The 27524-nt window shown below is 42.6% G+C and overlaps 1 protein-coding gene across 1 annotated transcript in view; it reads left to right on the top strand.

The window, feature by feature from the left end:
- si:dkey-49n23.1 (semaphorin-3D) overlaps positions 1-27378 on the top strand; it is a 33148-nt gene extending 5770 nt beyond the window's left edge. Inside the window, exons 7-18 of the mRNA XM_061874978.1 lie at positions 3240-3365; positions 3463-3605; positions 3683-3797; positions 5859-5928; positions 6024-6168; positions 6264-6486; positions 6832-6920; positions 18206-18247; positions 19838-19995; positions 23767-23831; positions 24908-25038; positions 26812-27378. Of these exons, the coding sequence (XP_061730962.1) occupies positions 3240-3365; positions 3463-3605; positions 3683-3797; positions 5859-5928; positions 6024-6168; positions 6264-6486; positions 6832-6920; positions 18206-18247; positions 19838-19995; positions 23767-23831; positions 24908-25038; positions 26812-27222 (1718 nt within the window). The 3' untranslated portion in view covers positions 27223-27378. The remainder of the gene's footprint in view (positions 1-3239; positions 3366-3462; positions 3606-3682; positions 3798-5858; positions 5929-6023; positions 6169-6263; positions 6487-6831; positions 6921-18205; positions 18248-19837; positions 19996-23766; positions 23832-24907; positions 25039-26811) is intronic.
- Positions 27379-27524: the final 146 nt, after the last annotated feature.

The raw sequence follows: 27524 nt of genomic DNA, 5'->3' as shown, positions 1-27524 counted from the left end.
CCATCCTCCGCTGCACCCACGAGAGAATAACTTTTCACCACAATGCCAGCTAAACGTTACAGAAACGTGTTCATTGGCTCATACTGTACATGCCGGTGAAGTTCAGAGATAACATCAGCAACATAGTACAGTGATATTAATAGTCATAAACTTAACATGTCAGCAACTAGCTTTGACCTGAATAGTCCTGAGCGGGCAAAAACCAGCAAAAATGAATGGATGACAGTGGTGAATGATACTGGAAATCCAACTGCCAATGGACAGCACTATTGTCCTTGCAGAATGCTTTGGCTCCAATGTGGAAACGGAAGCTCCATCCACGGAAGCTCCATAATTTTTTATGGAGTTAAAATGCCGGAAATTTACATAGACACTAATTACAGCGTTTCCTAGCCCCTATGGCATGGGTGTCAAACTCTGGCCCGTGGGCCAAATTTGGCCCGCCGTGTAATTTCATTTGGCCCTTGAGGCAATATCAAATTAAACATTAGAGCTGGCCTGCCGGTATTGTACAGCGGCGATGCCGCTCTAACACAGCTAATCCTCATACTTGCCAACCCTACCGAGACTCCCGAAGGTCAGTGCCCCTCCCGAAAATCTCCCGGGGGAACCATTCTCCCAAATTTCTACCGATTTCCACCCGGACAACAATATTGTTTTAATGGCACTTCCTTTAGCTTTCTCTACAACCTTGCATCACGTCCGCTTTTCCTGCATACAAACATTGTGCCGTCCTATTCACACAATATAAGCAGATTTTACTCACACATAAGTTAATGCAGGGCATGCTTGATCAAGTCACACTCAGGGTGGCTGAATAAACAACTTTAACGCTTTTACAAATATGTGCCACACCGTGAACCCACACCAAACAAGAATGACAAACACATTTCGGGAGAACATCCGCACTGTAACACAACATAAACACAACAGAAGAAATACTCAGAACCTCTGGGACACTACAATATATAATTTGGTATGCCATTGATATTTTTAAATTATTATTATTGTTTATTTGAAACTTTATTTTGCATGTCACTATAAAATTATATAAGCCTTGCTTGTTCAATATTCAATGCAAAACTTGTTTGGCTCCCTATTAAAAGGTAAATTTTTTCAACCATGGCCCGCGGCTTAGTTCAGTTTAAAATTTTGGCCCACTCTGTATTTGAGTTTGAAACCCCTGCCCTATGGAGTTCACTTACTACGTTGTCAGATATTTAACGGGACCTATTATGAATTCGGTCCTTTCTGACGTATTAATGTTGTTACACTGTTAAAGTTAAAGTCCCAACGATAGGCATACACACACTCGGTGTGGTGAAATTACCCTCTGCATGTGACCCATCCCCATGTTCACCCCCTGGGAGGTGAGGAGAGGAGCGAGCAGCAGAGGTGGCCGCGCTCGGGAATCATTTTGTTGATTTAACCCCCAATTCCAACCCTTGATGCTGGGTGCCATGCAGGGAGGCAATGAGTCCCATTTTTATAGTCTTGGGTATGGCTCGGCTGGGGTTGGAACTCACGACCTTCCAGTCTCACTTTAACCACAAGGCCACTGAGCACGCTAGGATACCTAAACAATGCCAAAGCGTCAAATCAAATATGGTTTGGATGCCACCGTTGTCTGGATTTTGCAGTCTGGCTATGTTGCTACGTCAGAGCAAGGTGGCTGTACTTGAGACATTAGATCAAACGCTGAGCCAGAGGGGGAGGAGCATAATAACACTCAAGTGTGACATACAGTGACATAAATGCTGGTAAAAGCTTTGTTTTTTTGTGCAGAGTTTGAATAAATCAGCAAGTTTGCAGCTGTACTTAATGCTGTGACCGGGTGAATCTATGTCATTTTTATGAAGTTTATGTTATGGCCTGTTACGTAAGGGCATGTCCAGTTTTGTATTTTAGTTGTTATTTCTCTGTGTTTTATTGAGGTTATATGTCTGCGCTATTATGTAGGTTTCTCCTTCCCTTGAGTTTGTGTCATCCAGCTGTGACGTGATCACTTCCTGTGTGCTGTCCCCCATACCTGTCTTCAGCTATTGATTAGTGTTCCCACCTGTTTTCTAGCCAATCATGCTCCTTATTCATACCTGTGTGGTCAGTTTGCAGGTGTGGTCCCATTGCTTGCTTCATGCAACAGCTTGTGTTTGTTTATCTCCCTCTGTGACAAGTAAGCCTTTAGATTTCCTGTGCGCTTTTCCTAGCTGCACGATCTCCTTTTGTTTCCTACTTTTTCGGGATTAAAAAGACCCGCACGCTGCTTCCTCCTTGTTTTTTTTTGCATCCTGAGAAACACGACCTTTGCGAACTTTACGGTTTATATTTGACTGTCTGGGGAAAAAATATTGCAGACGACTTAATGATGTATATTTAAACAGTGGACATTTTCAAAAGATACATTCTGATGCTTTTGGAGAGGGTGGGGTGTGGTTTCATTTGCAATCTGGGAAAGCCTTCAGAATCAAACATTTTACAGACGGTCTAGAAAAACGGGTCATAAAAGTGACTGGGGAGGAAAATGTATGAAAAATTCACACCAAAACATATCATTTAGACCAAAAGTTCAAAGCCAAAAAGCCACAAGTGTCATACTCAAGGCCCGGCCGGGGGGGCAGCTCTAGCCTGCCACATCATTTTATCTGGCTTGCGAAAGCCTAGAAAAATGGGTTTCAATAAAATACTTTTTACATTTTTTTTTTTTTTTTACTAAATGCATTAGTTTTTTCAATTTTGACAGAAAAAATATGCATATTTTAAACTTGAATATTATCAGATAATGCCAATTATATTATTATATACTGTATTGCAAAACTATTTTTGTGATATAAAAACAAATAGTTAAATATCTGCTTATCACCTTTATTTATAATTGCAAATCAAGTTATACATAAAAAAATCTAATAATCAAATGCATAAGCATTTAGAATAATCATGATTAATCACAGGTTATTACCCGCATGCATAATGTAAATTAATTTTTAAAAAGCGTCCCTCTGAGAGCAGTCATTAGTGAAAATGAAAATGAGTTTGACACCCCTGACCTAAGCTGTCAATGCGTTGTCCAGAACTGCTCTTAAGGTGTGGAGAAGTGAGGTTTACATGATGTAGCTTACTCTGTTAATTGAATATCATGAAAAAAATATATATTTTCTAAGACCGCACATGTTAATTAAATTCATTTGTGTCAAATTCAAATGTGATGAGGTGCATAGTCAAGTGTTGTGCTCTCCCTTCAGACAACGATGTGTACGCTGGCACGTCTCTGGATTTAATCGGAACCAATGCGGCCATCATTCGTACGTCCATCCAGGATGCCGGTCGGCATCTCCGTACGGAAGCTTATGACCAAAACTGGCTCAACGGTGACACACACACACCTAACACACTCACACTTTCGTCCCATTTTCTCCAACATCCCATGGTGACTCCATTTGAACATGGACTTGTGTCTCATATCAGTGCCGGAGTTCGTGGGTTCCTTCTCCATTCCAGACACTCACAATCCTGATGACGACAAGATTTACTTCTTCTTCAGGGAGGTGGCTGTCGAGGCCAACCAGTGGGACAAGAGGGTTTACAGCCGAGTGGCTCGAGTTTGTAAGGTAGGTGGACCTGGGTTCACCACAACCGAGGTTGGTTTGAGTATGCACTTTTCCCACTTCCGGTTTCGTCTATCCAGAATGATTTAGGAGGCAAGCGGAGCCTGATCAATCGCTGGACCACGTTCCTCAAGGCCAGACTAGTCTGTTCGGTGCCAGGTCCATCTGGAGTCGACACGCAATTTGATGAACTTGGTAATGCTTTTCTTTCCTGTTATCTTCTTATTATATTATGTTATTGTGACGGACTCCCAGCCGGTTGCGATGACACTGGACACACGACGCATCGTAGCAGGTTTGATTCAGATTTATTCTTTCAGTAAATTTGTCTTCGGGCCAGTCGGGCGCGCCCATTTCTAGTGCGCCGGCTCCTCTTCCTGGTCGCGCTGCACCTTTCGGTGCTCGCCTGCTGCGTCTGTGGCGGGGACTCATTTTGGCGTGATCTCGGTTGTCGGGCACGTGGTCGGGCTGCCGTGGTTTCCTCCTCTCTCTCTCCGATCGGGCCCCCTTCGCCTCTCTTATAGTCTAGGAGCAGATGCGCAGATTGTGAGCAGGTGTGTGTCTTACGCACCCGACTCAGATTGCCGTTCTCCTGCCGCGCCGCGTGCGTCACGCCTCTCCTCGCCGCTGCATGCCCCGCCTCCTGGCCTCCATCCTGGTCCAGAACGCCTCTGTCCGCCCGCTGTCGGCCCGTCGGCTGCGTCTCTCCACAGTTATTATCAAGTATTACAATGGAACCTCAATGTGGCGGACTCCCAGCCGCCGTCCCCGTGTGGGTTGCCGTGACACCGGACACAAGACGCATCATAGCAGGTTTGACCGGTGTTTATTATTTCAATAAACCTGTCTTCGTCTGGCCATCTGATCGCGTCACTTTTCAGCGCGCGGGCTCTTCCTGCTTGCCACCGCTGCACGCCTTTCGGCGTCCGGCGTCTGCTTCCGTTGGGGGGGGTCGTCATCTCCCTCTCTTGTCCTCGATCGTTGTGCTTGTTGTCTGTTTGCAGTGGTGTCCTCGCCTCCTCCTCCCCAATTGTTCCTCCTTCCCCTCTTTTGTGCTGTAACAATAGATGAGCAGATTGAGCGCAGGTGTGTGGTGAACGCACCTGACTTGGCTGGCTGGAGCGTCGCTCTGAGTGCGTCCCGCCTCCTCTCTCCGCCGCACGCCCCGCCTCCTGGCCGCCATTGCGGGTAGGACCGGCATTTGCCTGACCCTGCTGTTGGTTCCTCGGCTCCGTCTCTCCACACTCAATTTCAGAATTAATTAATTAATTAATTGGTTCTTAAACAGGGTTGGTAAATAGAAAAGTTGTTTTATTGTAACAAAATTTCCCCATAAGAAACAATGTAAACATGAATAATGGGTTCCAACCTCAAAAAAGTCCAAATTTACGTAATAATTGTAGACTTTGAAAACATTATAAAGCACTATGCATTACTGTATATCAAAAATAATCACAAATGGGTGATGGATCAACTTTCGATTTAATAACAAAGCCAAAACAAAACAGCAATAGCTAAACTGTCTTTATTTTCAGCCGCCCTGCTGACACGCGCACACACACTGTCACTAGCCTTGTGGTGCACTCAGTTGGAAATCACAAAACTTTTTTTCATCTTCTACGAGTGCAGCAGAAGACAGTGTGGACAATGCTGTGGATGTTTCCTGATGTTTCAAAACTATACTTTGCTTATCGCTTTCTTTGGACTGAAATCGAGCTACAAAAAACAGGAAAATGTTGTGAAAAGGCTAAAGAACAATTAAACAGCACACAAAGTAGCACTGAACACAGTAGCTAACAGCAGCACACCGCAGATTGATCAGCCCGCCCACAATAGATGTTCTGCCGGGCACACAATGGGTGGATGAAACGTTCATACACTGAAACACGTTTCTTACACCAAAGCATATTTTTATCCAGTTTGTGCCTTGTAAATTGAAAAGTTTGTACCATGAGGGGTTTGTAAACTGATGTTCCTGCACTGTACACTCATTTGCTTAGTCATTTATATCGATAGATTAGGTTTTGAATATTGTAGTGTACACATTGTATCAAAGTGGACAATCTTAATTTTTCTTTACTCGAGCCTCGCTGTAAAAAAATGGGACACCCGTGCCTTAAAGTGGTGTCCACTCTGCTGTAGATATTGTGTGACACCACACACAGAACCAGACCACACTCATGCTGATTTTTAGTGGGCACAAGCGTCATGCCATTACAGTTCGCCATCTTATTTGTCTATTTTCCCTTTCTTTAGAGGATGTCTTCGTTCTGGAGTCGAAGGACCCACAAAACCCGATCATCTATGGAGTCTTTAAAACCTCCAGGTTGGTCCAGGCACTGCACCTTGACTCGTTCACACGGTTCACTTCAAGTGAGACTTTTAAGCTTCTGTGTTTCTACGTCTTCTTTCCTCCACCAGCTTGTTGTTTCGAGGCTCGGCCGTTTGCGTCTTCTCAATGTCATCGATTCGAGCGGCGTTCAACGGGCCGTTTGCTCATAAGGAAGGTCCCGACTATCGCTGGGTGGAGTACAAAGGCCGCATCCCGTACCCGAGACCTGGTGCTGTGAGTGCATTGACGATGTAGATTGGCCGTCCACATTTGTGAAGTGAACTTTGGAGTTTAGGCACAATGGATGGTCTCTTTGATTTGTACTCCAGTGTCCCAGTGAAACCTATGACTCGCTCCACGAGTCCACTAAGGATTTCCCAGACGAGGTGGTGAGCTTCATGCGACAGCATCAGCTGATGTGGGAACCGGTCCTACCTCTGGGCAGCAGACCCGTCTTAACTCGGGTCAATGTGTCCTACATGTTAACGAGGGTGGTGGTGGACAGAGTGGATACAGAGGACGGAACTTACGACGTCTTATTCCTGGGCACAGGTGAGCAGGAATGCAAGGGTTCAATTGTTTTTTTCTATAGCGCGGTGACCTGGAGCCTATCCCAGCAATTGTTGTGCGAGAGGCCAGGTATAACAAGGACTGGTCAGGAGCCAATCAGAGGGCACATATTGACCAGAAGTTTAAAATATTCAACTTTTTGGGAACTTTTCACATGTTATCAGGTAATGAGTTTGCTGTAGGCTTGGAATGTAATTATAAGTGGTATTAATGATAAACAGTGGTAAACCCCCGACGGTTAGGATCACCGTTCCAAGGTAAAATTATAGAAAATATGGAAAGCAAACCTTCAACATGCGAATGTTTAATTTCTTTGTGCTTCTGCAGATGATGGGAAGGTGCTAAAGGTAGCATCCGAGGTCAAAGACACGTTGGAGAACGAGGAGCTCTTTCTAGAAGAGTTAACGGTCTTCCAGGTGAGAGTCAAGCGGTCTTATTCTCCCTTAAGGAAAAATCAAGAAGGTCGATTTGTATTCAATGTTCAGGAACCTTTTACATGTTTGCAGCATTTTGGACCATGAAAACGTTTTAAAAAACAGTGAACAGTTGAGCCCTGCTATTCGCAGTGGTTACGTTCTGAATAGTGCTGTCAAATTATTAATTTTAAAATCCTATCAAACACAATTGTGAATTTTGGTAGTTACTTGCTCGCATAATTTAAATCAACTTGAATAAGAGCCCACTATTTGGACCCAAATGCAATTTTATTGCCAAAATGTCATCAAGGAAGAGTTTTTTCAAATTGACATGCACTGACCGTACAACAACCTGTGCCGCCTTTCAGGTAACCGTCCACGGTTAAGGTAAATAAGCGGTACAGTCAAAATAAATTTAATAAATAATGTAGATCAGGGGTGTCAAACGTACAGCCTGCGGGCTGGATTAGCCCCGCGAACAGGTTTTATCCGGCCCGCGAATTGAGTTTGCCAAGTATAAAAATGAGCTGCTGTTTTTTTTGTAACGGAAGAAACTGATGTTCTAAATGTGTCCACTGGATGTCACAATAGTAATTCTGTTAGGCAAGCAAACGGTTTGTACCAGGGCCAAGCACGTGGTATACAGTAAAGGGGGACAGTGGCTCCTCCTCCTCGAGCCACATGAAATCTAAGACCTGACGTTTTATGTCTTCTGCTTCCAACACAACGTTATTTGGCATCCTCGTTGCCCTAAATTGTCTCTGTCAAACAGGAGAAAAGTGAACTTAACCCTTTTGAATAGTTTTTACCACCGTTTATTACATTTTTTTGAGTTATCTCTGGGTTGATACGTGGACATGACAAAGGAGGTATTTGATACCTAGAAGAGTTTACATGCTGTCTTTTTGGTCAATCCCAGATAGACTGTGTGACTTAAACTTTAATCCTGGCTTTGTAGATACACTGAGACAAAGTCTAAGCTCATTGTGTTTTTGAAACTGCATCAATTTCCTCAGAATTTTCAAAACATTTGAAGTGTTTTGTCCAGAGGATTATTTATGATTTGTATGTTTTCAGAATGTGCTTGTTTGGCCAAAGTTAAACAAAGAAAACAACTTGAATTTGCCGTCATTTTTAAGTTATCATGCCATGATTTCAGCATTCCGGCCCATTTGGGAGTAGATTGTCCTCCATGCGGCCCCTGAGCTAAAATTAGTTTGATACCCCAGATCTACATATTTACATGACTATTGCCATACTTTTTTGTAATTACTTATGAGTTAACTGGTTATTTTTGACAGCCCTAGTTCTGTGATTGATTGATTGAAACTTTTATTAGTAGATTGCACGGTGCAGTACATATTCCGTACAATTGACCACTAAATGTTAACACCCAAATAAGTTTTTCAACTTGTTTAATCAATTCATGGTAATGGTCATGTGACCACCCACAAATAGAAAATCAACTCAAGTAATTAACCTTCGTCTTGTGTTAGGGTCGGAACCGACCCGTTTTAGCTTTTAAATGCATAAAAAGAACAGCATACATTTTTTTTTTGCATCAAGGCTTTTTGACTTTGTCAGGAATCTCTATTTCAACAAAATAAAACATTTTTTTTGTTTTTTCACTAAATTGTAAAATGCTCTGGTTGAAATTATGACCTTGGTGTTGTTAAGATTATCAAGCAATAATTAGAGCTAAAACTGAACGCACTGACAGCCAGCTCCTCTCCCAATCATGTGAGCTTTAGGGGATTCTCATTTTACCTTGTTATCCAGTACAAAAACAAACAAAGACGGCATGTCCCGACATGTGAGGTCAATTCAGTATAAAATTATTAAAATGAAAAAAATAAATAAAATACATTTATTTAAGAGATGTGTTCTAATACCCCTCAGTAATAGTCAGGTAACACAACAACCTTTTATTTATTTATACAATTCTCTTGAGGTTCATTTGACCATTTTTTTAATTGAAATCGAGGGGTATACTGACAAAAATATGGCCCAATGGCCCACACCAAAACTATTAAAACCGATATTTTCATGGATAAGGAAGCCGAACAAGGTAACCAAGAGATGAAAAATGAATTGGATGATCGATAGTTGTTTTTAGTTTATTTTACAGCTGAATTAAGACATGGGTCAAAACCGACCCGTTAAAATAAGAGATGGTAACAGAAAGCTAACACAAGAAGAAGGTTAAGAGGGCCATAAAATGTATATTTTTAAGACTCTATTAAAACCTGGATATGCTGGCGTTTAAGTGCCATTGTCGGCTCGTTCCTCCCCCTTCAAACTTTCCTGCTAGCTTCAAGTTGACGTTTTCGTCCGACATTTACAATAAAAATGACTGTTGTAAATAATAGATTTTATTCAGTGCTGGAAACCCCCCCCCCCCCCCCCCCCCATCTCTTTTTTGCCATTGTTGTCGCGCGATGAAGGAAGCCAACAAAGCTATATGCATAGAAGCACAATTAATGGTTTAAGCCCTACATAAGCCTCACACACTATTAAACTAAATTCAAAATGATAACATGTATAAGGGTTCACCACTAATGAAAGATAAGATAAGAATGACAAGAAAGAAGATGCTTGATAAATACATTCAATTGGAGTCACGGTATAAGGCAAGGCAAGGCAAGGCTATTTTATTTATAGAGCACATTTCGTACACAAGACAATTTGATTGTCGAGTTTGCTTTACAGACAATTAAAATAAATTAATTAAAAAAAAGAAAACCTTTTTTAAATTATAATCAGAAAATACAATGTTCCCTCCGGGTACTCCGGCTTCCTCCCACTTCCAAAGACATGCACCTGGGGATAGGTTGATTGGCAACACTAAATTGGCCCTAGCGTGTGAATGTGAGTGTGAATGTTGTCTGTCTATCTGTGTTGGCCCTGCGATGAAGTGGCGACTTGTCCAGGGTGTACGCCCCCTTCCGCCCGATTGTAGCTGAGATAGGCGCCAGCGTCCCCCGCGACCCCAAAAGGGAATAAGGGGTAGAAAATGGATGGATGGATGGAAAATACAATAATCTAATAAACAATCATAATTAATTAAAACTAATCAAATGTTGTAGATAAAATGCTTCCAGTTGTCATATGCACAATTAAATACAAGTGGATTTGAACATATGTTTAATGTACTGTAAGATTTTTAGTTAAAATAAAGCCAACAATGCAATTTTTTGTGGTGCCCTTTATTTAGAAAAGTACCGAAAAGTAGAGATGTCAGATAATATCGGCAGTCTGATATTATCGACCGGTAAATGTTTTAAAATGTAATATCGAAAACGATCGGTATCGATTTCAAAATTATCGGTATCGGTTTCAAAAAGTAAAATTTATGACTTTTTAAAACGTCACAGAGTGCCAATAAACCTCAAAGGCACTGCCATTGCGTGCCGGCCCAGTCACATAATATCTACGACTCTTCACACACATAAGTGGATGCAAAGCATACTTGGTCAACAGCCATACAGGTAACATTGAGGGTGGTCGTATAAACAACTTTAACACTGTTACAAATATGTGCCACACTGTGAACCCACACCAAACAAGAATAACAAACACATTTTGGGAGAACATCCGCATCGTAACACAACATAAACACAACAGAAAAAATACCCAGCACTAACTCTTCCAGGACACTACATTATACCCCCCCTCAGGAAGAGCATGTCCCAAATTCCAAGCTGCTATTTTGAGGCATGTTAAAAAAAAATAATGCACTTTGTGACTTCAATAATAAATATGGCAGTGCCATGTTGGCATTTTTTTCCGTAAGTTGAGTTAATTTATTTTGGAAAACCTTGTTACATTGTTTAATGCATACAGCGGGGCATCACAACAAAATTACGCACAGTAATGTGTTAATTCCACAACTTTTTATATCGGTATCGGTTGATATCTGTATAAGTAATTAAGAGTTGGACAATATTGGATATCGGCAAAAAACGCATTATTGGACATCCCTACCGAAAAGTATCGAAATAATTTTGGTACCGGTATCAAAATATTGGTAACGGCACAACACTAGTATACAAAATAAATCATTTGAGTACAAACTAAATATAAGGGATAGAGAGTAATAGACACACAAGCTATGGTATGAATATGCAAACTAAATGAGAGTACATAAATAGTACACAACCAACACCGTCACATGACTTCCATACGTCACATATACACTGATGTTTAACAAAAGGACGTTGAAAACGAGCGGCCTTGCATGCACATTACACTCCTTTCACTCCTGTGTGAGCAATGTTTTCCAGTTGTCTGTTGTTAAGCCTGCTCCTATTTAGTTGACGTGACGTGGAAAAAGGGTGGTGAGATAGTTTGTGGTGACGTATGACGAAAATGACCTCCAGTCGTCTGCTTGGGAACAAACTGCATGTCTGACTTCCAAAGTCTGTTTGCCATCGACGTCAGGAAAAAAAGAGCCATGATAGGAGAGACTTCCCGAGCACAACCCAGGTGAAGGAAACCACAACAAAGAAACAGGAAACAAGTTGAGCTTGAAAACAGGAAGTGAACCCCCATGGTCACTCATTTTAGCGGAGGTCCTTGAAAGATTTGCGAATGACCACATGCTTTCTGTAAATGCTGTGTGGTAATTTTTTGGAGTGCACGTGAAACTAAACCAGGGGTCGGCAACCTGTATGCGGCTTTTTGGCTTTCTTGCTTTTAAATGTGCATTTGTCAAAAGAGTTCTGTAATTACTGACTTTTAGTGAGGTTATGAATGTGTCCTGACTGGTAATTGGATAAAGGTCGCTGTCATATAGGATGTGGCTAGAGCGAATGAATAAAGAAGATTAATGTGCTGCATGGAATCGATCCAAACCTGATTTAATGGAGATACATTTTGTATGCAAGACTGAATAAATAATTTTGATTGTATACGGCCATTATAACATAGTTTTACAAAGAGAATTTGCTGACTTTGTTAACACAATGAAGTCACCCATGGTGAAACCAGCCTCCAAACTATAAAGAAAAGGTGTGTAAGGCTCTACTCGCGTTCTTTGATTAAACCGGGTGTGAGACTTGGATGGCATAGCGATGCCGGATTTGTTCTTCCAGGGATGCGTCGGGCAAGAACACAGCGTGAGGTAAGAAATTAAGATTTATTAAACTCGGAAACAGGATAGGAACAGAAACACTGGTGCTAAGCAGAAAAGGCAAACAAATGGCACCAGCATGAGAGCTAAGGAAACAAACAGAAACACTATACTTGGCACAAAGGCACAAAAAGGGAAAACAAACACAACTAGCATGAAAGCTAGGGAAAAATACAACGTAGCGCGAAAGCTAGTGAGTAAAGAATGGAAAGCAGTTGTCATCTGTTGTGTGAAAGCAAATTAAGATCCGAGACAGAAAGAACAAAAGGGGCAGGCTTAAATAAGGCAGTAATCAATAGTAACAGCTGTGCGTAAACTGAGAGTAGCAGGTGGAAACAATAACAGGAAATAAGGGGGTCAAACTACAAAAAGTGATATAAAAAGGAACAAAGCAATAATATGGTATGATCCCGGCATCGGATCATAACACCGGGGTCAGCAACCCGCGGCTATTTAGTGCCGCCCTGGTGGCTCGCTGGAGCATTTTTAAAAAAGGATTGAAAATGGAAAAAGATGGGGCGAAAATAATTTTTCTGTTTTAGTATGTTTTTTGTTTGAGGACAAACATGATGCAAACCTTCCCAATTGTAAGAAAGCCCACTGTTTAAAATGTTTGTGTGTATTCTTCACTGATTTGTCCTACTAATATCGGCGGTTCTTGAACTCACCGTAGTGTGGACTGTGACGCAACAGTTTGTTTACATGTAAAGTCTTCCACTCCTTCTTTGTCTCATTTTGTCCACCAAAAGTTTCATGCTGTGCGTGAATGTACAAAGGTGCGTTTTGTTAATGTTATTGACTTGTGGGTGTGCTAATCAGGCATATTTGGACAGTGCATGACTGCAAGCTAATCAATGCTAACATGCTATTTAGGCTAGATGTGTGTACATATTGCACCATTAGGCCTCATTTCTACGTATATTTGAGTTTATTTAATATCCTTTACTTTTATCCTCTTTGTGTATTATTTAGTTTTTCATGTCTCGTGACACATTATCTGTATGTAATTTTGGCTGAATTTCAGATAGTTGTTTGTGTGCCATGTTGTTCCAGGCCACAGCAAACATTACCTCGCTTGCCAAAGATTTTAATAAATCTATTAAAGGAAGACAGCCTGCTGTTTCCTTTAACTTGGACAAACACATCTATACCTTTGGCCCATAAGAGCCAGTAATTTCCAGGAGTTATCTCAACTTTTGAGTAGCCTCTGATTTACTGATGGTCTCTAATGTTGTAAAGATCCATCCATCCATTTTCTACCACTTATTCCCCTCGGGGTTGCGGGGGGCGCTGGTGCCTATCTCAGCTAAAATCGGGCGGGAGGCGGGTACACCCTGGAAAAGTCGCCACCTCATCGCAGTGTTGTAAAGATGTGTAGAATAATTTCAACATTTCTGTCAACGAAGATTTGCTTCAGCCTGCGACACATAGTTAATTTGATAGTAGGCTATTATAGTTAATGTAGACACTTACGTCACGTTGCCTTCATTATAAGACTTACTTTATACGGTTTTTCATTTTTTGTGACTCCAGACAGATTTGTTTTTTGTATTTCTGGGTTAAATATTGCTCTTTCAATATTTTGGGTTGCCGACCCCTGGTTTAAACAGTCAGAGGCCAGGAATTCCTTGAAGGATTCAACATTTATTTTGCAAAGGTCACAGGCTTAGGTGGCATTTGTCTCAAACAGGGCCAGCACGGTGTGACAGGGGATAGTGCATGTGCCTCCCCATGACTGCGTGGTTTCCCTCCGGGTACTCCGGCTTCCTCCCACCTCCAAAGACATGCACCTGGGGATAGGTTGATTGGCAACCCTAAATTGGCCCCAGTGTGTGAATGTGTGTGTGAATGTTGTCTGTCTATCTGTGTAGTCCCTGCAATGAGGTGGTGACTTGTCCAGGGTGTACCCCGCCTTCCACCTGAATGCAGCTGAGATAGGCTCCAGCACCTCCCGCCACCCCAACAGGGACAAGCGATAGAAAATGGATGGATGGATGGATGTCTCAAACAGCAATCACCTCGGTATGATCGCATGATATGAGCTCGATCAATGATTGTTCATTCTTTCTATATCCATCCATCTTCTTCCGCTTATCCGAGGTCGGGTTGCGGGGGCAACAGCCTAAGCAGGGAAACCCAGACTTCCCTTTCCCCAGCCACTTCGTCTAGCTCTTCCCGGGAGATCTAGTGGCGTTCCCAGGCCAGCCGGGAGACATAGTCCTCCCAACGTGTCCTGGGTCTTCCCCGTGGCCTCCTACCGGTTGGACGTGCCCTAAACACCTCCCTAGGGAGGCGTTCGGGTGGCATCCTGACCAGATGCCCGAACCACCTCATCTGGCTCCTCTCGATGTGGAGGAGCAGCGGCTTCACTTTGAGTTCCTCCCGGATGGCAGAGCTTCTCACTCTATCTCTAAGGGAGAGCACCGCCACACGGCGGAGGAAACTCATTTCAGCCGCTTGTACCCGTGATCTTATCCTTTCGGTCATGACCCAAAGCTCATGACCATAGGTGAGGATGGGAATGTAGATCGACCGGTAAATTGAGAGTTTTGCCTTCCGGCTCAGCTCCTTCTTCATCACAACGGATCGGTACAACGTCCGCATTACTGAAGACGCCGCACCGATCTGCCTGTCGATCTCACGATCCACTCTTCCCTCACTCGTGAACAAGACTCCTAGGTACTTGAACTCCTCCACTTGGGGCAGGGTCTCCTCCCCAACCCGGAGACGGCATTCCACCCTTTTCCGGGCGAGAACCATGGACTCGGACTTGGAGGTGCTGATTCTCATTCCGGTTGCTTCACACGCGGCTGCAAACCGATCCAGTGAGAGCTGAAGATCCCGGTCAGATGAAGCCATCAGGACCACATCATCTGCAAAAAGCAGAGACTTAATCCTGCGGTCACCAAACCAGAACCCCTCAACGCCTTGACTGCGCCTAGAAATTCTGTCCATAAAAGTTATGAACAGAATCGGTGACAAAGGACAGCCTTGGCGTTGTCCAACCCTCACTGGAAATGTGTTCGACTTACTGCCGGCAATGCGGATCAAGTTCTGGCACTGATCGTACAGGGAGCGGACCGCCACAATAAGACAGTCCGATACCCCATACTCTCTGAGCACTCCCCACAGGACTTCCCGAGGGACACGGTCGAATGCCTTCTCCAAGTCCACAAAGCACATGTAGACTGGTTGGGCAAACTCCCATGCACCCTCAAGAACCCTGCCGAGAGTATAGAGCTGGTCCACAGTTCCACGACCAGGACGAAAACCACACTGTTCCTCCTGAATCCGAGGTTCGACTATCCGGCGTAGCCTCCTCTCCAGTACACCTGAATAAACCTTACCGGGAAGGCTGAGGAGTGTGATCCCACGATAGTTGGAACACACCCTCCGGTCCCCCTTCTTAAAGAGAGGAACCACCACCCCGGTCTGCCAATCCGGAGGTACCGCCCCCGATGTCCATGCGATGCCGCAGAGTTTTGTCAACCAAGACAGCCCCACAGCATCCAGAGGGGCGGATTTTGTCCACCCCCAGAGCCTTGCCACCGAGGAGCTTTGTAACTACCTCAGCGACCTCAGCCCCAGAAATAGGAGAGTCCACCACAGATTCCCCAGGCACTGCTTCCTCATAGGAAGACGTGTTGGTGGGATTGAGGAGGTCTTCGAAGTATTCCTTCCACCTATCCACAACATCCGCAGTTGAGGTCAGCAGAACACCATCCGCACCATACACGGTGTTGATAGTGCACTGCTTCCCCTTCCTGAGGCGGCCTACGGTGGTCCAGAATCGCTTCGAAGCTGTCCGGAAGTCGTTTTCCATGGCTTCCCCGAACTCCTCCCATGTCCGAGTTTTTGGCTCAGCGACCGCTGAAGCCGCACACCACTTGGCCTGTCGGTACCTGTCCACTGCCTCTGGAGTCCTATGAGCCAAAAGGACCCGATAGGACTCCTTCTTCAGCTTGACGGCATCCCTCACCGCCGGTGTCCACCAAGGGGTTTTAGGATTGCCGCCCCGACAGGCACCAACTACCTTGCGGCCACAGCTCCTATCAGCCGCTTCGACAATAGAGGTGCGGAACATGGTCCACTCGGACTCAATGTCAAGCACCTCCCTCGTGACATGTTCGAAGTTCTTCCGGGGGTGGGAATTGAAACTCTCTCTGACAGGAGACTCTGCCAGACGTTCCCAGCAGACCCTCACAATGCGTTTGGGCCTCCCAGGTCGGTCCGGCATCCTCCCCCACCATCGCAGCCAACTCACCACCAGGTGGTGATCGGTAGAAAGCTCTGCCCCTCTCTTCACCCGAGTGTCCAAAACATGAGGCCGCAAATCCGATGACACAACTACAAAGTCGATCATGGAACTGCGGCCTAGGGTGTTCTGGTGCCAAGTGCACATATGGACACCCTTATGTTTGAACATGGTGTTTGTTATGGACAAATTGTGACGAGCACAAAAGTCCAATAACAAAACACCACTCGGGTTCAGATCCGGGCGGCCATTCTTTCCAATCACACCTATCCAGGTTTCACTGTCGTTGCCAACATGAGCGTTGAAGTCCCCCAGTAGGACAAAGGAATCACCCGGAGGAGCACTTTCCAGTACTCCCTCGAGTGTACCCAAAAAGGGTGGGTACTCTGAACTGCTGTTTGGTGCGTAAGCACAAACAACAGTCAGGACCCGTCCCCCCACCCGAAGGCGGAGGGAGGCTACCCTATCGTCCACCGGGTTGAACTCCAACATGCAGGCTTTAAGCCGGGGGGAAACCAGAATTTCCACCCCTGCCCGTCGCTTCTCACTGTCGGCAACGCCAGAGTGGAAGAGGGTCCAGTCCCTCTCGAGAGAAGTGGTTCCAGAGCCCTTGCTGTGCGTCGAAGTGAGTCGGACTATATCCAGCCGGAACTTCTCCACTTCGTGCACTAGCTCAGGCTCTTTCCCCCCCAGTGAGGTGACGTTCCACGTCCCAAGAGCTAGCTTCTGTAGCCGAGGATCGGACCGCCAAGTGCCCTGCCTTCGGCTGCCGCCCAACTCACATTGCACCTATGGCCCCTGCTATGGGTGGTGAGCCCATTGGAGGGGTGACCCACCTTGCCTCTTCGGGCTGTGCCCGGCCGGGCCCCATGGGAACAGGCCAGGCCACCAGGCGCTCGCCATCGTGCCCCACCTCCGGGCCTGGCTCCAGAGGGGGGCCCCGGTGACCCGCGTCCGGGCGAGGGAAATCTTCTTCATAGAGGTCTTCGAGCTGCTCTTTGTCTGATCCCTCACCTAGAACCTGTTTGCCTTGGGAGACCCTACCAGGGGGCATAAAGCCCCCGGACAACATAGCTCCTAGGATCATTGGGACACGCAAACTCCTGTACCACGATAAGGTGGCAGCTCAGAGAGGAGCGCAAACTCCTCTACCACGATTCTTTTTATAGTCCATGCAAAACAAAGTCCGTCCGGATAACGTCATAGTCGCACGAAGGTGGGGGCAAGTCCAAGGGATAATAGTTCAGGTGACTTTGGCACAACAAGACCATCAGGAGGCGCCTTGGTGGAGCCATCTGTCGATAAGAGAGGGTTGTGTACATCTTTAAAACTAAAGGATGGGTAATATTAGTTTTAGAATTACGAGCACATAGAAAGTCCATGTTATAACAGTATTAGGAATAGCCATAATAGTTTCATGGTGTTCTCATAATAAGAAGGCCTTGCTAGGAGTCAGTGCTCCAGACAGAGCAAAGGTTGAAGAGGAAGGATGAAATGAGTGAGTGCATTTAAGTGTATACTTACTACAATATTCTAAGTTTTGTCCAATTTCCTTGTATTAGTTTACGGTGCTTACTTGCCACATCCAGTATGGCGGACACATTGACATATTGCAGCAAAGGGCTGACCATTTTTATGAGGCGTCTACGTGGCGGATTTGAGAGTAAAATAGAGTTTAGCTCTACGTAGACAGATTATTTTGCCTATACTGTAAATTTTAAAACTGAATAATGCTTTTAAAAGTTTAAAAGCTATGTTATATTTATACGTAAATTAGGATGAAAAATAAAAAAAACTGGGATAGAGTCAAGCCGTAAACTTTGAAGCCTGCTGTGTACTGTACTAATTTATATCACATTGTCAGGGATGTCTTTCACACTTTTTTTGTCTCTCCTCCAGAGTTCTGCTGCGATTCTTAGCATGAAGCTCTCCAGCAAGAAAGTAAGTTCCTTTGTGGATAGTTGAATCATTAAACTAGGGATGCCCTAACTTTTTCCACTCAGTGCCACAGATTGACAAATCAAAGGATGCGGGTGCCATTATAGTTAAAGTTAAAGTAGCAAGGATTGTCACAGACACACTCGGTGTGGTGAAATTTGTCCTCTGCATTTGACCCATCCCCTTGTTCACCCCTTGGGAGGAGAGCGGAGCAGTGGGCAGCAGCGGTGGCCGCGCCCGGAAATAATTTTTGGCGATTTAACTCCCAATTCCAACCCTTGATGCTATATGCCAAACTGGGAGGTAATGGGTCCCATTTTTATAGTTTTTGGTATGACTCGGCCGGGGTTTGAACTCACAACCTACCGATCTCAGGGCGGACACTCTAACCACTAGGACACTTTTTGTATCCGCGGACCGGTCAACTCTTAATAATTTGTCCCGCGGCCCGGGGGGAATCCATTTTTTTTTTTTTTCTTTGTCATGAAAAAGGGACGTTTTTGTCATGAAAAAGGGAGGTTTTTGTGGTTGGTACACTAATTGTAAGTGTATATAGTGTTGTTTATGTTGATTTAATAAAAAAAAAAAAAAATAATAAATAAAATATATATGTATTTTTTTTAAATAAAAATGAATAAAAAATTATTCTGCGGCCCGGTACCAATCGGGCCACGGCCCGGATTGGGGACCACTGCACTGGGACACTGAGTAGGTTAGTAGTTTTCACCTTGAAAACCAGTACAATATATTTGTTTTTCCCCTAAAGAACTAGAAAATGTAATTTCTTTATAAAATTCTTGTGAATGCTGAAGAGCCAAAACCGAACTGAAATGCTAACATTTAGCATCCTGGGCAAATAGCGACAACTAACACAAGATATAAGCAAAATGAGCCAATAAAAAACTCTCATGCTTTCCTAACATGCTAACAATAGCATGCTTACAGAAATACCAACATATCACAATGACACTATATACCTGCTAAATGAGTGGAATTATCTAGCATGCTAAAATGCTAACTGTTACATGCGTGAAGTATCAAAATAAATTACTCTGAGGTGTGTAATTGCTAGTCTGCTAACATTAGCATGCATTCAGTACCAAAATATGACCGAGTTGTACACCTACAAAATTAGCTGAAAAAAGTTAGCATATTAACATTAGCATGCTAAAAGGTGTTATTTTTTAAGTGAAAAAATATTTGACACTGAGGTTTATATGTGCAAAATTAACCAAAACCCTAGCATGCAAATATTAATATGCTAACGATTGTGCCGCTAAAAAAATTAGCTGCGGGCGGCAAATGGCCCTGGGCCGCACTTTGGACACCCTTGCGGTTTTGGGGGTTAAATCACCAAAAATCATTACCAAACGCGGCCACCGCTGGTGCTCACAGCTCCCCTCACCTCCCAGGGGGTGATCAAGGGTGATGGGTCAAATGCAGAGAATAATTTTGCCACATCTAGTATGTGTGTGTGACAATCATTGGGACTTTACCTTTAACTTATTAAACCATCAAGATGTATATTTGGTAGATATTGATTATGAACATATATCGTGTATATACATATAGATTTTTTTTCATCCCTCACAGCAACAGCTGTATGTGGTCAGTGAAGGGGGCGTGGCCCAACTGGCGTTCCAGAGGTGCGAGTTGTACGGCAAAGACTGCACAGACTGTCGCTTGGCCAGAGACCCGTACTGCATCTGGGACGGACAGACCTGCTCCAGATACTTTGCCTCCAGCAAAAGGTAGATACAAAGATGCTTCCTGTGATTGACGACTTTATGTGTGAATGCCGACATTTTGTACAAACAGCACCAGCATAGAACAGGGGACTGAGTTGATCTGCCAATATTCCACTTTTAATGGGACGGTCAGGGTTGTAACAGAACCAGAATGATGGGTCAGGGACGGGGAAGTTTTTAAGTACTTCTGTGGACGACAATTATTTGCAGAACCTTCTTCCGTAAAAGATGCGACTGATGGTTTAACACAGGGGTCACCAACCTTTTTGAAACCAAGAGCTACTTCTTGGGTGCTGATTAATGCGAAGGGCTCCCAGTTTGATACACATTTTTAAAAATTGCCAAAAATAGCCAATTTTCTCAATTCACCTTTATTAAATAAATCTATATATATTAAAAAATGTGTATTTCTGTCTATCATTCCTTCGTACATTTTTTTTTTCCTTAAGGTTTTTTGTAGAGAATAAATGATGAAAAAACACTTAATTGAACGGTTTAAAAGAGGAGAAAACAGGAAAAAAATTAAAATTAAATTTTGAAACGTAGTTTATCTTGAATTTCGACTCTTTAAAATTCAAAATTCAACCAAAAAAAAAAAAAGAGAAAACCTAGCTAATGCGAATCTTTTTGAAAACATTTTTAAAATAATTTATGGAACATCATTAGTAATGGGCTTCACGGTGGCAGAGGGGTTAGTGCGTCTGCCTCACAATACGAAGTTCCTGCAGTCCTGGGTTCAAATCCAGGCTCGGGATCTTTCTGTGTGGAGTTTGCATGTTCTCCCCGTGAATGCGTGGGTTCCCTCCGGGTACTCCGGCTTCCTCCCACTTCCAAAGACATGCACCTGGGGATAGGTTGATTGGCAACACTAAATTGGCCCTAGTGTGTGAATGTGACTGTGAATGTTGTCTGTCTATCTGTGTTGGCCCTGCGATGAGGTGGCGACTTGTCCAGGGTGTACCCTGCCTTCCGCCCGATTGTAGCTGAGATAGGCGCCAGCGCCCCCCGCCACCCCGAAAGGGAATAAGCGGTAGAAAATGGATGGATGGATGGGGCATTAGTAATTGTTCCTGATTATTTTCGAATTTTGATGACAAGTTTTAAATAGGTTTAGAATCCATTCTGCACTTTGTTAAAATGTATAACAAATTGGACCAAGCTATATTTCTAACAAAGACAAATCATTATTTCTTCGAGATTTTCCAGAGCAAAAATTTTAAAATAAATTCAAAAGACTTTGAAATAATATTTAAATTTGATTCTACAGATTTTCTAGATTTGCCAGAATATTTTTATTTTATTTTAGTCATAATAAGTTTGAAGAAATATCTCACAAATATTCTTCGTCGAAAAAACAGAAGCTAAAATGAAGAATTAAATTAAAATGTATTTATTATTCTTTACAATAAAAAATTTTTTTTTTACTTGAACATTGATTTAAATTGTCAGGATAGAAGAGGAAGTAATTTAAAAGGTAAAAAGGTATATGTGTTTAAATATCCAAAAATAATTTTTAAGTTGAATTTTTTTCTCTAAAATTGTCGTTCTGAAAGTTATAAGAAGCAAAGTAAAAAATAAATGAATTTAAACAAGTGAAGACCAAGTCTTTAAAATATTTTCTTGGATTTTCAAATTCTATTTGAGTTTTGTCTCTTAGAATTAAAAACGTCGAGCAAAGTGAGACCAGCTTGCTAGTAAATTAAAAAAAAAAAAAAAATAGAGGCAGCTCACTGGTAAGTGCTGCTATTTGAGCTATTTTTAGAACAGGCCAGCGGGCGACTCATCTGGTCCTTACGGGCCACCTGGTGCCCGCGGGCACCGCGTTGGTGACCCCTGGTTTAACACTTTAAACAAGTAACCACCCCAAATCAACAGGGGATGGATGGCACACAAGACAACAAAAACATTGTAAACAAAGTTTGTCGTCAATGTGACTGACGGTATTGTTAACGTGTGTTAGGTGAGATGGAGCATACCCGTCCCTCTTTGGGGGCGGGGTCAATAGCACAAATCTCATCTCAGAGGGGGCGGCGTTCAATGCCACACGGCCTGCCATTGGAGCGTCACATGTCGGGCAAGTGGGATCCCACCACTGAGAAGAGGTCTTGTCAACGTGCGCGGGGATAATTTTTTGTGGATGTTGGAAAAGACAAGTCAACGTTAAATTTAGATTTTATGTGAATGGGATTTTTCATTTTTTTAACTTTTCTACATTTTAATATTCAATTAGCACAAAATAGATGGTATAGGGTGCCTATGGATGTTCTCATTCATCCAGGTCATTGTATTCTCAGGGCATTCAATCGATCACAACTGGACTGTTCGTTTTGTCTTACAAGACGTTTCGCCTCTCATCCAAGTAGGCATCATCAGTTCATGCTCATAGAGCTGATCAATCTAAGTCTAAGACTATAGATCTGACCAAGCTAAGTCCAAAACTATAGGATATCAAACTATGTCCAAGACTACGTCTGACCTATCTAAATCTAAAACTAGAGGCGATCAATCCAAGTCTAAGACTAGATCTGATCCATCTAAATCTAAAATAAGATTGGTCTCATGCTCATAGAGCTGACCAATCTAAGTCTAAGACCGGGTCTGACCTATCCAAATCTAAAACTAGAGGTGATCAATCTAAGTCTAAGACTAGATATGACCTATCCAAATCTATAATAAGATTGGTCTCATGCTCATAGAGCTGACCAATCTGAGTCTCAGACTAGATCTGACCTATCTAAATCTAAAACTGGAGGTGATCAATCTAAGTCTAAGACTAAATCTGACCTATCTAAATCTAAAACTAGAGGTGATCAATCCAAGTCTAAGACTAGATCTGATCTATCTAAATATAAAATAAGATTGGTCTCATGCTCATAGAGCTGACCAATCTAAGTCTAAGACCGGGTCTGACCTATCTAAATCTAAAACTATAGGTGATCAATATAAGTCCAAGACTAGATATGACCTATCCAACTCTATAATAAGATTGGCCTCATGCTCATAGAGCTGACCAATCTGAGTCTCAGACTAGATCTGACATATCTAAATCTAAAACTAGAGGTGATCAATCTAAGTCTAAGACTAAATCTGACCTATCCAAATCTAAAATAAGATTGGTCTCATGCTCATACAGCTGACTAATCTAAGTCCAAGACTAGATCTGACCTAGGTAAGTCTAAAACTACAGGATATCAATCTAAGTCTAAGACGAGATCTGACCGATCTGTATCTAAAATAAGATCTGACCAATCAAAGTCTGAGACTAGATCCGACCTATCTAAGTCTGAGACTAGATCTGACCTATCTAAGTCTAGAACTAGAGGGGACCAATCTAAGTCTAAGACTAGATCTGACCAACAATTTAAATCGAAAACGAGATCTGAACAATGTAACTCTAAAACGAGATCTGACCTATCAAAGGCTGAGACTGGATCCGACCAATATAAGTCAGAGACTAGATTTTGACCAATCTAAGTTTAGGAGCAGTAACTGATGAAGCCTAATAAGCTGAGCATAATCAGCATTGCACAAACCTATAGATACAGTTACACTGAAAAGTAAACTAGAATTGGACGTAATCAACAGCTATAATGTTTATTTATTTATTTATTTTAAGATGACACCTGCAATAAAGTTCACTGCCTGAGGGGAGCATACAGTTCATATTTCATACAACGTTAAAGTGTTTTGAATTAAGTCTGAATTGTGTGCGTGTGTGTGCGTGTGTGTGTGTGTGTGTGTGTGTGTGTGTGTGTGTGTGTGTGTGTGTTACAGGAGGGCACGGACACAGGACACAACGTATGGAGACCCCTGGAGTCATTGTCCAATCACAGATGGCCGTAAGGACTCTTGTCTGTAATGTGATTATACAAAACCCAAAACCAGGGAAGTTGGCACATTGTGCAAATCATAAATAAAAACAGAATACCATGATTTGCAAATTATTTTCAGCTTAAATTCAATTAAATACATTGCAGAGACAAGATACTTAATGTTCAAACTGGTGTCCAGAGGACACGACTTTCACAGTTTCCCCCAAAAATTTGAAATGTGGACTTGTCAGATCCCAGAACACTTTTCCACTTTGCATCAGTCCATCTAAGATGATCTCATGTCCAGCGAAGCCGGCGGTGTTTCTGGGTGTTGTTGATAAATGGCTTTGGCTTTGCATAGTAGAGTTTTTTGACTTCCACTTACAGATGTAGTGACCAGCTGTAGTTAATGACAGTGGTTTTCTAAAGTGTTCCTGAGTGTTCCATGTGGTGATATCCTTTACACACTGATGTCGCTTTTTGCAGAGATTTCTCCAGATTATTTGAACCTGTTGATTATATTAGAGACCGTACATGGTGAAATCCCTAAATTCCTTGCAATTGCTCATTGACAAATGTTCTTCTTAAACTGTTTGACAATTTGCTCACGCATTTGTTCACAAAGTGGTGACCCTCGCCCCAGCCTTGTTTGTGAATGACTGAGCATTTCATGGAAGCTGCTTTTATACCCAATCATGGCACCCACCTGTTCCCAATTAGCCTGTTCACCTGTGGGATTTTCCAAATAAGTGTTTGATGAGCATTCCTCAACTGTCTCAATCATTTTTTCGCCACAACAAACATGTTGCAAATGAGCTAATATTTGCAAGAAATAACCAAGTTTACCAGTTCGAACTTGAAGTATCTTGTCTTTGCAGTCTATTCAATTGAATATAGGTTGAAAAGGATTTGAAAATCATTGTATTCTGTTTTTATTTACGATTTACACAACTGCCAGCTTAACTGTTTTTGGGTTTTTTACTTGAGTCATGATTGACCTACTCTTGAGTCTCCAAGACTAAAATAATTAACAATTGTATGATTCTTGATCCTTCACATTTACCCCAGTGTCGTGATTATTTTTGCATGTGTTTGTCATTTAGACTGGAACTCTGTGGAGGTCAAGGTTGTGTATGGCGTGGAGGGAAACACGTCCTTCATGGAGTGCGTTCCTCGCTCGCCACAAGCTCAAGTTAGGTGGACGCTGCAGCAGCAGAATGAACAAAGTCATCTGGTAAGTCACACATTTGACTTCCTCCACACTCTTGCGCAGTCCAAAAACATGACGCCTGCTTATATTTGGCCCATAGGTTTTAATGTATGAATTCCAGCTGAACCATGATCCTAAATAGGACACGCACTATAGAGCAGGAATGAAATTCAAAGTGTGCGTCAATGAGAAAGAACCAGGATTAATTTCCTTACTAAATCTGTAACCTAAATATATATATTGGGCTGTCGAACAATTAAAATATTAATCACAGTTTGTTATAGTTAACTCTAATCGCACATACTGTAGATTTTCATCATTAATGAGTGTTTCTTAGACAGATAATTTTAAAGTTTTTAACACCATGACTGTACAATTGGTTTGCTTCAATTGAATGTTTTTTTTAAACATTATGCTTTTTAAACTGCTCAACACAATATGGACAAAAACACATTTAATGAAAAAAACATACCTGAAGTGCGTTAGTATCTTGTCAGATTTTGTAAAATTACAGAATTTGTATTCCTGCTGTAGGAGCACTTACATTCAGAGGAGAGGAATATTCAATCTTTGTATAAACAACATTTGTAAAGTTACAAAGGACATAAAGTTTGTATTATTTGCAGACGACATGACTGCTTTTTGTTCAGGAGAGAACACACAGAAGCTAATACAAATAACAGAAGAAATTAATAAATTAAAGAGATTGTTGGTGTCAAACACGAGTACAAATAGACGGTGTAGATATTGAATGGGTAAAATAAATAAAAAAAACTTTCAGGGGTGCGGGGGTGTTTTGAATTTGCAAGAATTGTTAAAAAAATCCACACCTGTATACAGTGGGGCAAAAAAAGTAGTCAGCCACCGATTGTGCAAGTTCTCCCACTTAAAATGATGACGGAGGTCTGTAATTTTCATCATAGGTACACTTCAACTGTGAGAGACAGAATGTGAAAAAAAATCCAGGAATTCACATTGTAGGAATTTTAAAGAATTTATTTGTAAATTATGGTGGAAAATAAGTATTTGGTCAACCATTCAAAGCTCTCACTGATGAAAGGAGGTTTTGGCTCAAAATCTCACGATACATGGCCCCATTCATTCTTTCCTTAACATGGATCAATCGTCCTGTCCCCTTGGCAGAAAAACAGCCCCAAAGCTTGATGTTTCCACCCCCATGCTTCACAGTAGGTATGCTGTTCTTGGGATGCAACTCGGTATTCTTCTTCCTCCAAACACGACGAGTTGAGTTTATACCAAAAAGTTCTATTTTGGTTTCATCTGACCACATGACATTCTCCCAATCCTCTGCTGTATCATCCATGTATCCATTTTGGTATAAACTCAACTCGTCGTGTTTGGAGGAAGAAGAATACTGAGTTGCATCCCAAGAACACCATACCTACTGTGAAGCATGGAGGTGGAAACATCATGCTTTGGGGCTGTTTTTCTGCTAAGGGGACAGGACGATTGATCCGTGTTAAGGAAAGAATGAATGGGGCCATGTATCGTGAGATTTTGAGCCAACACCTCCTTCCATCAGTGAGAACTTTGAATGGTTAACCAAATACTTATTTTCCACCATAATTTACAAAAAAAAGATTTCAAATTCCTACAGTGTGAATTGCTGGATATTTTTTTTCACATTCTGTCTCTCACAGTTGAAGTGTACCTATGATGAAAATTACAGACCTCTGTCATCATTTTTAGTGGGAGAACTTGCACAATCGGTGGCTGACTAAATACTTTTTTGCCCCACTGTAAATGGAAATTAAGAAAATACTTTTTTTTCCTCAGCTTCGTCTGTGCGACGACGAGAGTCACGTCCACACGGAGAGAGGGTTGCTGGTTCAACGCCTCAAACTGGCCGACGATGGCGTCTACACCTGCACCAGCGCTGAACTCTCCAACAACCGCGTTGTGAGCCGCTATCGCCTTTACGTCATTCCCGCTCAACGCCTCCATGCTACCCGCAGCCGCCCTACCGTCCACCGGCTGCAGCCTCATGTCCCGCCCGCTGCTGCTTCGTCTCTGCCGCACCGCAGCTGGCCCACAAGCACCAAGGACCAGAACAATGTGGAACAATATTGCGAGCAGCTGTGGTTCCGAGAGAAACGGCGGCAACAGAAGATCTTTGCGCTGAAACTGAAACATGGCAGTAGAAAAAGTCGTGTGAGGAGGAACGAGACACATGACATGAGAACCTGAGATCAGTCAGGTCCTGTGAACACGCCTCTAATGGACTGATGGAGAACATAAACAAGTTCACATGCCCTGTGTTTTATGTAACTATGTATGTTTGTATGGCCAACAGACTTTGCTAAAATATGTTATTCTATTAAAACAAATCTAAAACAAACAAAATGTTTCAGTGAGTTTTTTTTGGCAGATTACATTAAAAAAATATAAAAAAAGATTAGGTTTGTTGTCAGCCTATCTGACTGTGTGGCTGTAATGTTAAGGTTGTCAGCTACAGTACATACACTATATTGCCAAAAGTATTTGGCCAC

The sequence above is a fragment of the Nerophis ophidion genome, linkage group LG16 (genome assembly GCF_033978795.1).
Source record: "Nerophis ophidion isolate RoL-2023_Sa linkage group LG16, RoL_Noph_v1.0, whole genome shotgun sequence".
Classification (NCBI taxonomy): domain Eukaryota; kingdom Metazoa; phylum Chordata; class Actinopteri; order Syngnathiformes; family Syngnathidae; genus Nerophis; species Nerophis ophidion.
This window is presented reverse-complemented; position numbering and strand designations above follow the sequence as displayed.